This window comes from Maniola hyperantus, chromosome 14 (assembly GCF_902806685.2).
Source record: "Maniola hyperantus chromosome 14, iAphHyp1.2, whole genome shotgun sequence".
In the NCBI taxonomy this organism is placed as follows: domain Eukaryota; kingdom Metazoa; phylum Arthropoda; class Insecta; order Lepidoptera; family Nymphalidae; genus Maniola; species Maniola hyperantus.
In genome coordinates this window covers 6,157,800-6,175,170 of record NC_048549.1, presented here as the reverse complement: position 1 = coordinate 6,175,170, position 17,371 = coordinate 6,157,800, and the positions used below count along the sequence as shown (strand labels likewise).

Genomic DNA, 17,371 nt, shown 5'->3' with positions numbered 1-17,371 from the left:
AATAATGTCCATCCGTCCCTCTGCCAGTCTGTTATGACTTTTGAATTACTGAACAACTTAATTACTTCAAACTTAAAAATTCTTTGCGAGTGTTCGTGTGCGAGTTTCACTCGCACTTGACTGGTTTTATTTCTTCTTAAAATTTCCAGTACTACCTAATAAAATAATCTCTTGTTTATTCCAGGGTGGTGGTGGGCGGGCGCATGCGTGGGCGGCGCCGTGCTGCTGTGTGCCGCGGGCGCGCTGGCCCGCCCGCACCTGCGTCGCCGCGCTGCACCAAACGCCGCTACCAACCCCGTAAGGGATATTGCCATTGACTAAGAGCCGATTTACAAAACTGCGTTGTGACACGGTGCTAATTTGCAACGCATAATACTGCGATGCAATGTTATTTCGCGCCGCAAAACGTCTTGCTGCTATGCTTCGGAGTTCGGATATAACCTAACAAACCATTTGTTTAGGAATCGTGATCAGTAGAAAGGACTACTAGTAGTCCGTAAATTTTGTTATTGAGGCTTTCTTCAGTCGCATAAAGCGGTTTCACTCCTGTTATTAGTAAGAAACGAAGTAACATTTTGGTAGTATGCACGATGTAAATTAATTCGTGAGTTATTACGAAGCATTAGTACGAGCGAGCAGATTTTGAGGATGTATACCTACCTAAGTAGGTTTTCTTATATCTTATAATATATTATACTCTCTCTCAAACTAATATACTTAAGCAATAATCATAGAATACATTTTCATTTCTTCCCTGTTAGTAACAGGTTCGATTCGCTAAAGAAAATTTTATAGGTACATACCCAAACTTTTCAGTGCAATTAATATTATGAGTTTCACTATATTATCATGCAGAACATATTTTTAAGAGCGAGGTTTACATGTACAGTACCTAATTAATATATTTAAACACATTAATATTTCTCTATGGAATAGATAAGCCCAACCGTGCGAAGCCGGGTATACCTAGTTCTTTTTAACCGACTTCGATAAAAGAGGTGGTTCACAAATCGCCTCGTTTTTTCTATGTATGTAGGTACTACACCGATTTTTTGAGGTTTCTGGACCGATTTGCAAAATATATTTTTTAATCAAGAGCAGAAGTTTCCGTTGTGGTCCCATAACAATTTCTGGATCCAACTCCTTAATCCTGTTGCTGCAGGGTGACTGCCTATTAAGTTTTCAAGATACAGGAAGTGTTCATAGTGAATTAATACTGTAGGTACCCAGCAACAATTTAATGCTTGGATTCAAAGTCCCAACTCCTTAACCCTGATGATGCAGGGTACAGCACTCCTAAACTATAGTGATTCAGGAACTGCGGATGGAACAATTTTATTTTAGCTACCAAGCATAGACTACTTCACCGAATTTCGGATCCCAAGTACTCAATCCTGATGCTGCAAGGTACTGAACTCCTAAGCCTTAGGGATCCGGGAATTTGTGATGGTGATTTGATATTTTAGGTGTCAAGTAACGGCTTCATGATTATTGATTACACTCCAAGACCAAACTCCTCAAACCTGATGATATAGGGTACAGCACTCCTAAACCATAGATTCAGGAACTGTTCCCGGTGAAATAATATAGTGAATGCCGAGCATAGACTTTCTTGTTGGATTCCATGTCCCAAATCTTCAATCCTGATGCTACAAGGTACTGAACTCCTAAGTCATGTGGATTTGGAAAGTTTTACTGGTGAGTTGATATTTTAGGTAGGTACCAAGCAATAACTACATTTTCCATTAGGTATGTGCTACGCTCAGAGAAAAAAACTGCTCTCGGTAGCCTGGTGGCATCCATGCAAACCAAGTACCCCCACCATCTACAAGTTGGCCTTTCATAATCAGCGCCTCGAATCCCTTGATAACGTCAATGCTCGATTTTCTTAAACTTCTGAGTTTAGACCTTAGGTCTAAGGAGTCTAACCATTTGGTATCTGTTTTGTACAATCAGCAAACAAAAGCATAGATAAAAGTACTAGAAGGACAATGGTTTTATATACCACTAGCTGATGCCCGCGACTTCGTCCGCGTGGATTTACGTTTTTCAAAATCCCGCGGGAACTCTTTGATTTTCCGGGATAAAAAGCAGCCTATGTGTTAATCCAGGGTATAATCTATCTTCATTCCAAATTTCAGCCAAATCCGTCCAGTAGTTTTTGCGTGAAGGAGTAACAAACATACACACACACATACAAACTTTCGCCTTTATAATATTAGTCGGGATAGCTTAAATTGCAACTTCGCTTCGTTACGAATCACTTTTGGGTAGGCCATGGTGATTGGTGGTGTATGGGTAGGCATTTCACACTAACTCGAACGGTTTAGTTCTTTTATGTCTTTTGATATCTGTGTTATTGAGAAGCATTCAGACTGTCATGGTGGTGAAATCTAGGATGACAAGCTTCTCTAAGTATTCTTGTAAAAATTTATTAATGAACTCTTTCGTAAGATCCCTTCATTCTTAAGAATTTCTTACGTACCTCTCCTACGTATGTTGTTCGGAATCTCTACTGTACACTGCCATGTATACCATACATCTAAGAACACACGAAGACACCAGAACTTGTCCTTTATGTAATGACTAGCTTATTCCCGCGACTTCATCCGTGTAAACTACCTCAATTTCAAACTCCTAATTTACCTCTTAGGGGTTGAATTTTCAAAAACCTTTCTTAGCAGACGTCATCATAGCTATCTGCATAACAAATTTCAGCCCTATCCATCCAGTACTTTGAGCTGTGCGTTGATAGATCAGTCAGTCAGTGAGCTGTTCCTTTTATATAGGTACATAGACTAATGAACTTATGACATCTTCCGAGATTCCTAACATCGTTTAAGTGCAGATTATCACCGAAAAAACGTAAACTACCTCAAAGATTACAACACATGGCAATACAAAGTTTATGCTCCAACCCAATATCTACTCATGTGCCAATACTGCCGTTTGAGTCTTGTTCCAAACCAGGTTTGGACTATGTTTCTCCAACCTCATGAGTCCTCATTGCCCATTTTAAATTCTGTCATTTAAAAAATCCTGTTTTGAAATTCACAGCAACTGTACCGTATCCAAATATTCTTAAGGCATAATAAAATTATTAATTTATTGCCTCTAAGTTTACATTATTATTTTTAGAATTATCTAAGCACGTTCCGCATTTTTTACAATTTGCATTTTGCGCCGTCTTCTATCCGTACCTACTTAAACTCACTTTTTTCTACATATATATTACAAAAAACCGGTCAAGTGCGAATCAGACTCGCGCACTGAGGGTTCCGTTCTACAATCGTATTTTGTCGACATTTTGCACGATAAATCAAAAACTACTTACTAGATCTCGTTCAAACCAATTTTCGGTAGAAGTTTGCATGTCAAGTCAAGTCAAGTCAAATGATTTATTCAAAATAGGTAATTAATAACGCTTTTTGATGGTCAGATGTTGGATTTCTAAGATATAGTGGTGATAATTACGCAAACTTAAAACTAAAGCTACGAGGGTTCCAAACGCGCCCAGGTCTGAGAAGAGCCCACAACAAACTCAGCCGGGTATTCTTTTTTTGTACTTCCGGGTATTCTCATGGTAATGTACAATGTACATCATAATATATATTTTTTTTAGGTTTATCATTCTCTTATTTTAAAAGTTACAGGGGGGGGGGACACATTTTACCACTTTGGAAGTGTCTCTCGCGCAATCTATTCAGTTTAGAAACCAATGATAATATTAGAAACCTCAATATCATTTTCCTATCCATAGATCACAAGTATATATGGGTTTGCTGAAAAAAAATACAGTATAGCTCTTATAGTTTCGGAAAAAGGTGCTGTGACATACGGACATACGGACAGACAGACAGACAGATATGACGAATCTATAAGGGTTCCGTTTTTTGCCATTGGCTACGGAACCCAAAAAAGAGAAATACCACTCACTGACTAATCACAAAATCTCAGGAACTGTAAGGCCTACAAACTTGGAATTTAGAAGGTAGGTTCCTTCTAGAACGTAGATGTCAGCTAAGAAACGGTTTTGAGAACCTCCCCCACTAAGGGGGTGAAATGGGGGGTGGAAGGTTATATGAAAGTCCTATGTTTTTGAAGTTAGAGACGTGAAAATCGACATGATCTCAATCCAGAGCGAACAACTAGCTAGTGTTGTCTTAGGTATTCTATAGAAAGTTTTAGACTTTCTATGAATGCCTATGTACCTATACGTTTCCGATGTTAGCGAAATAAGTATTAAAAAATAGCATATTTATAATATCCATTTTATTAAATTCAGTCATAAACATTGTAAATTTTTTTCTGTTATGGTAGTTGTTACGTACGACTCTCGAGTAGGTACAGCTCAGCTCAATCATTGAGCAATGCCAACCGTCTCGTCTCACGAGCCGACAAAACGCGTCATCGCTTACTATTACAATAATTATAGGTGCGCATACATAAACGAGGCGGCGCGGCGGTGGCAGCAATCGAGTCTCATTTACATGTGTGCCCGCGTTTGTGTACACATGTGCTACACACACTACTGCAAGCACAACTCACACATTCTGTTTCATCATATCTTCGTGCCTCCGAATGAGCACACGAATGCATCTAGACAGATTGTTTGGGTGTGTGCGAGTCAACATTACACACCTCATCGCTGTGTGCGACGACATCGGGGCAGCCGGTGCACCGTCACCCGCCCGTTCTCCCCGCTACGCGACTGCGAAACCCGCGGCGCGGCGCGGCCGCGTCCGCGTCATTGAACAACAAGACTCGCTCGATGGCAGGCGTCTTCCTGCCAATATGAAAAAAATAGTGCTAAGCAACTCTGTTACAAAATTCGTGATAGTGGAATTTATATGTTATCTTTGTTTTACAAATTATTTATTTTTATAGTGTTATTACAATGAAAACCATATTTTTATTTATTAGTGAATGATAGTTAATTATTGTAAAAGCGCTTTACGGGTGTTATAATCTCCGTGTTTAGCCCTGTGATTGTTTTGTTTTAATATTTTAAGCTCCTATGAGCTAATTGCAAAATGTGTGGCAGTGTTTTAAAAAGCAAGCTCGTTCTAACCACGACAGTGTGATCGATTATGTCTACAAGTGAATCCAACGGCGTGTCATCGCAATAGAAACAAACAGCCGTGAAATCTGGAAAGCTACACAATAATTGTGGCCAACACTGATTCAAATAGTAAGTCAATCGTTTAGCATTACGATTCACATATTACCTACTGTGTATATTTCACTCGATTTAATGCACGTCAGTTCCCTCAGTTGCAATAATCGATAAATGCATGTCAGTCACGTGCGAGTTTTGCATGTAGACGAGAGATGATGTTATATAAATCTGACAGAGGTTGAAGACAATGTTTGAAAAAGCGAAATGGTCGACTAGACGCGAGTCGGGCCGAACTCCCAAGTGGCTGCGAGTTGGACGGGCGCTCGGGCGCTCGGGTCGCGAGACAACGAGAGCGTGCCAAGTGATAAGAGCCGCGCCGATAGCGACGTCACGCCCAGACGTTGTTTGTGTGAATTTAAATAAATTTTCATGACAGACAGTTCCGTAATCACCTCTCGCGATAGTCATGACATGCCAACTCAATAATATCTGTACAAGTCTTCTGAATATTTTCCTCCAGCCAACTGGTATCATTCCTCGCTTAGGTACATACATTGCAAACATTTCTTCCCTTCATGTTATTTCTCGTTACTGACCTTGATCTACCATTTTACACCGTACGCTAGGCAGTTTGAGATAATTTGGCACGAGGTATTTTTATTATTTTTATTTCACTGCACACATCTAGGTACTCTTACAATTTATAAAAGTTTTTGGACAAAAACATCAATCCAAAAAATAGTAAAATCATTAGGTACTTAATTACCCATATTAATAATTATTAATCTTACTTTGAAAGTTGAAAATCAGTTCAAAATACTAATTAAAATATGTTCATGAACATATTTTAATTTTTTTTGTGATGTAACCACAAATTCACGGTTTTCGTATTTTTTTCCTTTGGTTGTGCTATAAGACCTACCTACCTGCCAAATTTCATGATTATAGCTCAACGGGAAGTACCCTAAAGGTTTTCTTGAGTCTTGACAGACACGACCGATGTACAAACTGACAGACAGACAACAAAGTTATCCTATAAGGGTTCTTTTTCCTTTTTGAGGTACAAAACCCTAAAAACAAACTAGGTACATGTATTAGGAACATGATAAATTAATTAATTATACCTAGAAGCGTCAGTGGTCAAATTAAGATCTAAAAAGTATTCAAAGTATTATTTTATAAAATATATTAAGTATTAATTAAGTATGTAGATATCTTTGTGATTTTTTAAATTTAAACAAAGATTCAAGTTGCTAAATTAAGAAACTGTTGTCTGTTACTTAATCTGTTTAGAAATTGCAATATGCATTCATTTTGCTTGATGCCCTGGCTATAAATCAAAGTGCTTTAATTTATCACAACATTAAGTAGGTACTTACTTGTATGATTGATTAGGTTATATACTTATCTTCTTATATCTTATATATATATAGTTAAGTACTTATCTATTTTATAATTCCTAATATAAATTTTATATAGTACTTAGTCAACACCTGTTTTTATATCATTTGATCATTTAACTAGTATTCAAAAACTGTTAATTGCAAACTTTAAAAATAAACATAATTGTAATATAACATATATGTACCTATATAAGTAAGTAATTACATAATATATTGAATAATACATTGAAAGTGTAACTAAAATATTCTAAAACTAATTTAATTACTTAACAAAGTAAATTTTATAGTAAGCAAACATACCAAACTACAAATCAAAGATATCATCAAAACCACTATAACGATGCAGGTGTCCAATCATATTGCAAACATGCAAATGTAATTATTGGAATAGATATTGAAATATACATATAGTACGCGACAGGCCGAGATGACAATTGAGATACATCACCCGCGCTATCCCGCACCGGGTTAGCAATATTAAAAATCACAAATATCACCCATACCACCGATAACGAGGCAGATGCCCAAGTACATTGCCAATATAATTATTAGAATTTAAAAATATACAAAAAAAAATCCAGTCAAAATCCACTACTTTTGCTAGAATCTGATATAAGTACCTCGATATATACCTATTGACTTAAAACAAATGAAATGAAAATACACTTTTTTGTATACCTATACCTTACACAACAACCAAAAAATGCTTAGTGTTTATACTCAGGTAGGTAACTATATTCTCAAATATATTTAAACAATTATGAGGATGGGAATTACGTATAAGTAATCAGGGTGCGTATTATATTGCTTTGGCAGATTTTTAATAATAATATCAAAGTGAAGAACTTGAATATTTTATTAAAATTTACGATTCCTATATCTGGCGAATAAGATTTTAATTGTATCCATATGTTCTATACTAATACCTATCATAAATGCAAAGGTGTGTTTGTTTGTCCTTCGTTCACGCCCTAACTAAGCAACCATTCGACTTGATTTTTGGCATAGAGATACCTAGTTAAAAGGACGGACGGAGAGTAACACTTATCCCGCAAAATCAGTTCCCACAGGATTTTTAAAAACGAAAACGTTATGTGAAACGAGCTATCAAGTTCGCAAAATATTTTAAGGTACCATCTCGTTTTCTCTTACGTTTTTTATCCCTTTCCATGTTTGCTGTTTTACTTTTATTTGATAGAATAAGCAGAGCTGTTTACGTCAGTAACAAACGAAAATCAGTAACAACTAACACAAGATTCTACTGTCAAATATCTTTGGAGTTTAGACTTTAGTATCTTAGGAGTTTAGGGCTTCTTGGATCCAGTCGAAACGCTTAGTAGAGAAGAGTTGATAATTTTGATATTTTGAGTCAGACATCATTTATGTAATAAAAACCATTTTTTTTGTTCAAGGGATCTATGCCGTAATTAAATAAGTCTCATCATCGTCATCATCTCAATCAACCGGCTCAATACTGAGCACGGGTCTCTGAAAATAAGAAGAGTTTAGGTCATAGTACACCACGCTTGCCAAATACGGATTGGCAGTCTCACCCCCTTTGAGAACATTATGGAAAACTCTCAGGCATGCAGGTTTTCTCATGATGTTTTCCTTCACTGTTAAAACAAGATCAAGTTACTTTATATAGACGATTGAATTCGTACTTCGATTTAGATAGATGTCGCATTCTTTGCGGCTTATGCAATACTAGCTTATGCTCGCGACTTCATCCGCGTGAGCTACACAAATTTCAAACACCTGTTTTACCACTTTAGGGTTGTATTTTCAAAAATCCTTTCTTAGCGGATGTCTACGTCATAATAGCTATCTGCATGCCAAATTTCAGCCCGATCCGTCCAGTAGTTTGAGCTGTGCGTTGATAGATAAAACAGTCAGTCGGTCACCTTTTCCTTTATTATATTTAGATTGTAAAACATGCCTCACCAATACCACAAACAGCATAGATTCCCGATGTTTTCCTGACATAATATTTGTCGAGCGAGAACTCTAAATGTAACTTTTTCCTTTTTCTCTTTTCCGTGCTTAATCAAGTCTGAAACGTGATTTTATCTTAGTTATCTTATCAGTTTTTATCACACAGGTTGATGCATAACAGACAGAAATGAAGACAGGAATATGTACCTACCTAAATACGAGTTACGTTATCGCGTACTTTCATAATCTTGACACTACGATAAGACAATAAAAGTATGGCCTAAGAGCCAACGCGTGCCAGACCTTCCTTATTTTATAAAAGCTGAAGGTTTCTCTGCGTATTGTCCCCAACACTGGGAGGAACGTTTGTTTGGATGTTTGTTTGAATCATGGTGGCTTTAAGAGATAACAGGTAATAAAGGTGTAAAAAATCTTACGTCAAAGTATAAAGTATTTTTTTTTATATTTTCTTATATATATATCCAAACAGACTTTCCTCGCAGTGTTGGGGACAATACGCAGAGGAGAAACCTTCAGCTTTTATAAAATATAAGGAAGGTCTGGCACGCGTTGGCTCTCTCATATTAATATGTTCCAACCAATTTCTATACATAGTGTATGTATATATATTAATGATAAGCAAATTACTTTATAAAGACATCATAAGTTCACACACATTTTTAAATACAACTCGCATAGATCACAGATACAAATTCTGAAAGCCGTTAAAATAACCCTACCCGATAGTGACCCTAATAATTTAGACACGTTTGTCCGTAAGGTCTATCAGTCTGGCCATCTGTTAGACCTGTCTAGTATTTTAACGAAGTAAGTCTTCGTTAAAGTAGTCATTTTATTCCCGACTTGGTTCAATGTATAAAGTATAAAGTTGTCTTTTGAGGTTGTAGCTGTTCCTTAATAAATCAATTAAAAGTAAATCCTGAAAACAAAATACTATATCAGTTCAAACACGATTATCTAGCCCTATGCCACTAGGCAATTCGAGTGCCCACCTTTCAAATCCATCACTACCATTCCACTTTTTTTTGAATACTCAGGAAAACAAAGTAAAAAAGTCTAAACTCGTCTACCCTACCACAGACTATTACAGAGATTCAATGACCACCGCCCATTTCCACAACATCGGTAACCAATTCCGACGGAGCGACTACGAGGACGAACAAAGGAATCTAATGAAAAAGACAACGTTGCAAAAAGACAACGTTGCTTAGTCACCATCGTGATCAACCCTTCGCCGGTCCACTACTGAGTACGGGGCTCCTCTCAGAATGAGAAGGCTGGCCAAGTGCAAATCGGCAGACACCTTTTGAGAACATTATGGAGAACACTCAGGCATGCAGGTTTTCTCATTATGTTTTCCTTCACCGTTAAAGCAAGTGATATTTAATTGCTTAAAATGCACATAGCTCCGGAAAGTTAGAGGTGCGTACCTGGGATCGAACCCCGGCCTCTCTAATAGAAAGCGGACGTCTTAACCACTAGGCTATCACGGCTCGGACATAGTATATATAGTGCTAACAATAAGGAGGGCCACATAAGTGAGAGCAGTGTGTTGTGATTTACAGATGCTCTCGGTGCAAGTGCCGGGGTGTGCGGGCATGGAGCGGCTGGGCGCGCCGGGGGGACCGCGCTTACGGCACGACCACAGACACCATCATTCCACATTGTGAGTACCTTATCTAGTTCTACCGACTCTTTCAGTTCATAAAATACTTCAAGCTTTTCTTTTTAGTGGCTTTTAGTGCCAAACCAGCACAAACCAACTTCGTCAGTATCAAGTAGCTTGAAGAATTTTTGGCACAAATACATACCTTGGTAATCTCCATACCCAAGTCGATCGCATACTGCGCCAGAAGATATTATACTCAATGCTTACTGATTTTTAACCTATGATCCAACTTTTCAAGACAAACACTTTGTATTGTGTACTTATGACCTTATGAATGTTTAATATCGTTTACTGAAATAAAAAATGTGTAGGTATAACTGCATAATAAAACGTACGTACCCATGTATTATAATTTACATTTTTTATCTAATTTGTTGATATCACTTCGAGAATGATTGTCTCAATTAAGGACCAGATAAAAATACATCTATATTGTTATTACAATTTAAATGCATATCAATCTAAGCTACTGTAATGCGTGATTTCATTGTGCTGCACAATTTTTAAAATCAATGCGTCACTCTTGTGGATACATTTAATTCCCTTTTTTAATAGTGAAAAGGTAAGTAATCCCTGTTTTGTCCAAGAATAGTTAATTTCACAAGTATATCTAAGTGAGATCATTTAGATGTAAACCAGATGCCAAAAAGTACCTATCTTTATTTTCTGCCAATATGTAATTTTTTTAAGTTATATTTTAGTTAATTTTTTAACCGACTTCAAAAAAAGGAGGTTCTCAATTCGTCGGAATCTTATGTATGTTCCCCGATTACTCGATGACGATGATGATGACGATTTTGAAAATTCTTTTTTTGTTTGAAAGGGTATACTTCAAAGTTGGTCCCATTTAAATTTGGTGAAGATCTGATGAACGTCTTCGAAGATAGATACTGGAACTCCTCAACGGATAAGAGTAAATTGCTCGCGATCAGTGTAATAGCTTAGTAAACAGTAGATTTTTTACCAGTCATAGCATAATTCCATGGGGCCACTAAAAATTGTGAAATAAAAATTTTTTACAAAAAAAATAAAAACCGACTTCGATACACAAACACTAAAAATTGAAAAATAATTTAATTTATTACCGAATATATTAGGTATACAAGAGTTAATATAGTTCCATAATAATATTTTTTGGGGTCGGTGCCAATGAGGTGCCATTGTGGAGTCTCATAAAAATATGAAGTCTAGACGATTCGCGCAGCTAAAGCTAATTGGCACCGGCACCAAAAAGTATTATTATGGAACTATATTAACTCTTGTATACATAATATTATATTCGGTAATAAATTAAATTATTTTTCAATTTTTAGTGTTTGTGTATCCTATCGAAGTCGGTTTTTATTTTTTTTGTAAAAAAAATTTATTTCACAATTTTTTAAGGTAGGTATATTATGTGACTGTCCTTCCTGTGTAGTACCTGCCTACTCTGAAACTATGCATTTTACAAAAAACCGGACAGGTCGAATTGAGCTCGCGTGGTGTGGAGGGTTCCGTATCGGTACGATAAATATTATTATTTATTTAGAACGGCCATAAAGCCAATAACACTAATTAAACTACGAGTACAAACTAACATAAACATACTTACTAAAATTGTTAAAATTATAAATTTTAATAAGTATGTAAGTTTATACGTACAATATTGATAGATTTACTTACCATGTTATTTTAAGACCATAAAGGTCAATCTTAGGTTTTCTTGTAATCTATAGGTAAAGAACTACATATTTTCAAAATTTTTTCTATTCAAAACTATTTCTTTAAAAATTATTAAAAAAAAATTAAACCCCTCACAACAAGCCCTTTTACGTATATGTCATATAATTTGCAAAACTTTTTTTGTTTTCTAATTTGCCCCCCAAATGTGACCTCCATATTTAAAATTCATTTATTTCCGTTAAGTGTAACGCTGTTTAGATCACACAAATTCACATTATCATTCATTCATTCGACTTAAACGGCCCACTAGATTCGGAGCAAATTGGCTGTGATATACGAGCAGACAGACAAACACACGAGAGGTCCTTTAAGGGGTTCCGTTTTTTCATTCGGACGTACCCTAGAAAACTAAAATGCCGGAATTTTTCTCTAATTTAATTTATTGGATAATTAATTTTATCGTGAAAACAGTCTGAAAGGAAATACCGCCAAAAAGTAGTAGTTCACTCTGTTAACGACTGAAATTAAACTCGTGCATTGTATGGGATTCACAGGTTTAGCGTCTGTTTAATCCGCGCCTAAAATCTTTTTAGCCTGATAATTAATTTGTAAAAGAATTTCATAGGTTAGATGCTTATTTTTGTGACAAATGTTCAATTCGAACAGGTAGGTTTGAAAACGCATAGAAGTCATTGACTTTTGCAAATTTGCTTTGTAAATTAGGTACGTATTTTTCACACTTCACCGCGAGGTTAAACTCGGAATCAAGAGAGCTAGCCATCTATCTTATGATCCTACATACCTACTACTACCTACATAACCTAGCGGCACGGAATTTTAGCCACTGACAAATTTTACAATAACTTGTTTTCATAAACTAGCTGTTGGCCGCGACTTCGTCGAACTGTCTTTTTCCGTGGATTTTTCGAAAAAAATCGTTCACACCTTGTTCTGACAATAACGAACACTACAAAAAAAGAATTATCCGATTTGGTGCAGTCATTCGGAAGCTATGGCGCGTACATACATTTCGGCGATTTATTTTTATTTTTATTGTGATTAAAAAATTTAGGGGTACCTAGGGTAGCGAAATGTTAAAAAAAAATTTTTCTACTTCAAAAAAGTTTTAAATGACTAAACAATCCCGCGGTTCCCTGAGACTCGATTGATATCGTCTGTCTCATAGGCTTAGAAATTCTACTAGACGACTAGAAATTCTAGACTATTCTAAGCCTATGGGTCTGTCCACCTAGGCCGCTAGGTCTGCGTCTGCCAACGTTGCGCTTTTCAATGAGAGATCACCATTCCTCCTTAGGACCTCAACTCCAAACTGTTTTTTGAACTGTGTGTATCATCAGTTATCACTGCAGTTTAGCGACCATGTCTCAGATCAATGTCATTACTGGAAACACACACACTGTACGAAGACTTCGGTCTTCAATCATTGAGAAATTTCTTCTTTATAGTCGTTATTCCTCATTGCTAGGAGTCGCGACTCCTTTCCAATAATCACATAATAGCAGGAGTTCTTTTGGGATAAAAAAGCGGTGGGTTCTGAGATCCCTCCCCATACAACGCACTTAGAGAACGAGATTTCGATTCTTAGGTTGTACAGTTATTAGCAGATGTTAGTGATAATACCTGGGACCTTTGGCTTAACGTGCTCTCCGAGGCACACAGGAGACGAAGACACCGAATTTGTGAGTGGACCTCTGAAGTTAGTCACCCATCCAGTTACCGACTTGGGTCAATATTGTTTGCGATTGTTACGCAATCGATTGGTATGCGTTGTCACAACTAGGCCACACGTCCTTTTCTTAATTATATAACATCATAATAATTTCGGCTTGTATATTGGTTTCAGGGAATGGGAAAAACAGCAGAGGTTGCAGGCCATGGTGGGTCGCCTGCAGGAAATGGTGGAGCAGGAGACGCGCGCGCGGTCCGCCGCCGCGGCCGAGCGCCTGGGCCTACCGCCCAGCATACAGCTGCCCGACGGAGAGTACGGGCAGGATGCACATCTGCAGTTACGAGTCCCTTATCAGGTCCGTAAGTATTTTCATCTCATTCTATTTTAAAGCTTTAGGGCCATTACTTCAAATGCGCATGGTCTCATTCCTCCCACATAAGTACTGATTTTATGTTGTAACATGTCCTCTTCATCTAATCACATTGTACAACATTTTGTGGACGTCGTCCTATTTAACATTTGGCGTAAACAATAAACGGATGATCAATGACACATGTCGTCTTGTCAATAATCGGCTTGCGACATTGTCGCAACCTTCAGTAGGTACAAGTCGACAGATAAGAAAGCAGCCATTGTAACAATGTATTTTAACGCAAGCAGCAATAGTAGTAACATTCATTGTCCACAAGGTACAATAAGCTATCAGTCCTATCACATAACTAATGAATGTGTGGTGTAATGTTTCAGCAAGCCGAGCTGACGAGAAGCAGTTTTCAACCGCCACCGAACAAGTGCGTGAGCGACGTGCCCGAGTGGGCAGGCGCGGCGGACGCGCGGCGCGCGCAGGGCGGCGGCGGCGCGGGCGGCGGCAAGAAGGACGGGTTGCTGCAGAAGGCCACGCGCTGGTGGGTGCGCATGGGCGCGCGGCCGCCGCCCGCCTTCCTGCCAGCCGCGCCGCCGCCCTGCGTGATGGTACCGCGCCGCGCCGCGCCGTCGCCGCCGCCCGACGCGTGACGTCGCCGCGCCTCCGCACCTCTCTATCATATCACGCTTACATTCCATTATCGGGACGATCAGACTCGCCGGAGTGCACGCGCGTCCCGGAGTATTATAGACTTGGTAATTTATTTATTTGGGACTCGCGGGCGGTCGGCGGACGCGGACGCGCGCGCGTTTTGTGATATGTGCGACAGGGTCGTGTTGTGACAGTGCGGATCGTGCGGACCGTGTGGAGTGAGTCGACTCACTCGCGAGCGTTGCTAGTCTTGATACTTTAATCGGTTTAGACGTAGAGGTAATTGTTTCTATTGAAATTTTATGAAACGAGACGAGGTTTCACTGCTCGCTATTTGTGTTAAAGGTGTGTATGACGTTGCGTAGAGTGTACGTCCGTGTTCCTCGCACTGTCTTTGAGTTTTTGAAAACTAAGACTGAAATAAATAAAAAAAGATAACACTATAAAGTTTACATTGAGTATGTTGTCTTAGGTAAAATTAATTGAAATAGAAACAATTAAAATATATAATATTTAAAGAATCTTTCGATTGTAACCTTCGATGATATTGTATATTATGAACAAGGTCAGTCAATAGTATGCTATCAATGTCTTGCGGTGTACAGTTCACATTTAAGTAACCTATTTTAAAGTTTAATTTCTATCCAGCAGCTAAATCTGTGTTTAAACAACTTTTATATTTATTTAAATATAATGATGTATAAAATAATGCATATCAGTACAGTAATCACGAGGAATATTAATTTACAACGCATAGTAACTATTTTATTGTAAATATTGTCTCTAATTTAATATTAGATTATGTTATGACCAAAAGCCAAACTACAATGGTCATTTGATTGAGTGTTTTTTACATTCCATATTTATGTTGAAATATTTTCAATACTTTAACTGTACCTACTCGCTTTCATTTATCTGCTGAAAATCTAAGCAACTCACACATTTCACTATCTCGCTCTTTGCTTTTAGTTAACTACAATTCTGTCATGCTGACAATAAGTAAATAGTGAGTAATGTTATCAATGCAGATAAATCTCATTAGAGAATAGTCATTGACTATCTCGCTCTTTGCTTTTAGTTAACTACAATTCTGTCATGCTGACAATAAGTAAATAGTGAGTAATGTTATCAATGCAGATAAATCTCATTAGAGAATAGTCATTGATTATAAAATTGGTTGAATTAGTTTTAAATTAAGTATGTATTTATTACTTATCATATAAGGTCGGGTATTAATATGACCTGCTTGCAGGTTTAATATATTGAGATAACATATAGTTATATTCCTATCGGAAATTGTTCCAACTTTCCACTGTAGTCATTAAAAAGTGATATAGCTGAAATTAATTAATTTGCTGCAATAGGCGTAGTGTTCCAAAAAATCGTAAAGGTTTGTAAGCATAACTAGATAATAGAACTTTGGTGCTTAATCCAATTTTAACTTAAATAATTGTTAATATATTTGCTTTTCTGTGAAAAGGCACATATATTGTTTTATGTGTTAGGTATTATTGACTACAGTATTTTTAAAGTATCTATGTATGTGTTAAAATCGCCTCCTCTACATTTGAACAAATATATTCACAACTTAATGAGAAACATTAAACGGCTGCAAAAGTTTTGTTTAGCTTAAGTGAGTAATGGTTACTCATATAATAGAGGCACCTAATTGGGTCTCACTATAGCCAACTGAAGACAAAGTTATGACATATTTTAAAAACTTTTTAAATTCTCATCAAATATACCTATAAGTAAATTATATATTTCCTGCTTGAACTCAATGACTGTCTGTATTCATCAATATTGATGCATAATAGTCCATTAGAATAGGCATTTAAAAATTGCAACGCAAACTAAAAAAACTACTTAAGTTTACATAATCTGCATATTGATAAACTACAGTAATGTCATATAATTTAGTTATATTATCAAACCATTTAGAAGACTATTTGGAGGTCCCATCTGATGCATTAGTCTTATTGTTCAAATATAATTTGGCTAATGTAATCTCCCAAAGACAAGACTTACATCCAGGTATTTACTACAAATACTAAACGAAAGAGTAGAAAAAGTGTGTCTATTTTGACTGAAACAATTACAACCAGACCAAACAGTACCTTTATTAGGACAAGCGACAATTTATAAAATAAAGCATTGTTAAAAACATTTTTGGCTCATATAATTTCTGACTATAAAGTTGCTTAACGAATTTTTATTTGATCTGGTAAAATGGTTTAGTAAGTAGTGAGATTGAAGACAAAGCAAATCCATCTATCCATATAGTATTATAAATGCGAAAGTGTCTGCCTGTCTACCTGTCTGTTACCTTTTCACAGCCCATCCATGCTTAACCGATTTAATGAAAGGTACATAAATCATCTTGGAGACAGGCAAGGACTGTTTTTGCTGAAAAATCAGAGGTCCCACAGGATTCAAAAGCAACAAAAATAATCAATGTGGACGAAGTCACGGGCTTAATCTAGTTGGTAGTAAATGCTTGCGATAAGATAAAAAAGAGAAAGATTATTCGCTAGAGTGCTTACGATAAGTGAACGAAGAGAAAAAATATTCGCTGGAGTGCTTATGATAAGTTAAAAATGAGAAAGATTATTCGCTGGTGCTCTCACAATTATTTGCCAGTTTAATTAAAGAAGCAGGATACCCTAAGCAAGGTCATAAGAATATGTTTTTTGAATGAGTCTATAAAACATAAACAGCAACTAAATGAATAAATTGGTTGATTATTTGCTTAGTTAGCAAATTAAATTATTAATGTAAATTTTGTTCGTTTTATTTGTATAAAAAGCATAATTTTCATTCAATGATAAGAGAACTTAAAATTGTTTAAGATCTCTGG

The 17,371-nt window shown here is 36.8% G+C and overlaps 2 protein-coding genes across 2 annotated transcripts in view; both read left to right on the top strand.

Moving 5' to 3' along the window:
• The window catches only part of LOC117988191 (uncharacterized), a 56,625-nt gene extending 41,963 nt beyond the window's left edge, over window positions 1-14,662 (top strand). Inside the window, exons 3-6 of the mRNA XM_034975309.2 lie at window positions 185-297; window positions 10,044-10,144; window positions 13,674-13,854; window positions 14,247-14,662. Of these exons, the coding sequence (XP_034831200.2) occupies window positions 185-297; window positions 10,044-10,144; window positions 13,674-13,854; window positions 14,247-14,513 (662 nt within the window). The 3' untranslated portion in view covers window positions 14,514-14,662. The remainder of the gene's footprint in view (window positions 1-184; window positions 298-10,043; window positions 10,145-13,673; window positions 13,855-14,246) is intronic.
• LOC138403290 (uncharacterized) overlaps window positions 1-17,371 on the top strand; it is a 190,854-nt gene that overhangs the window by 98,156 nt on the left and 75,327 nt on the right. The window lies entirely within an intron of this gene.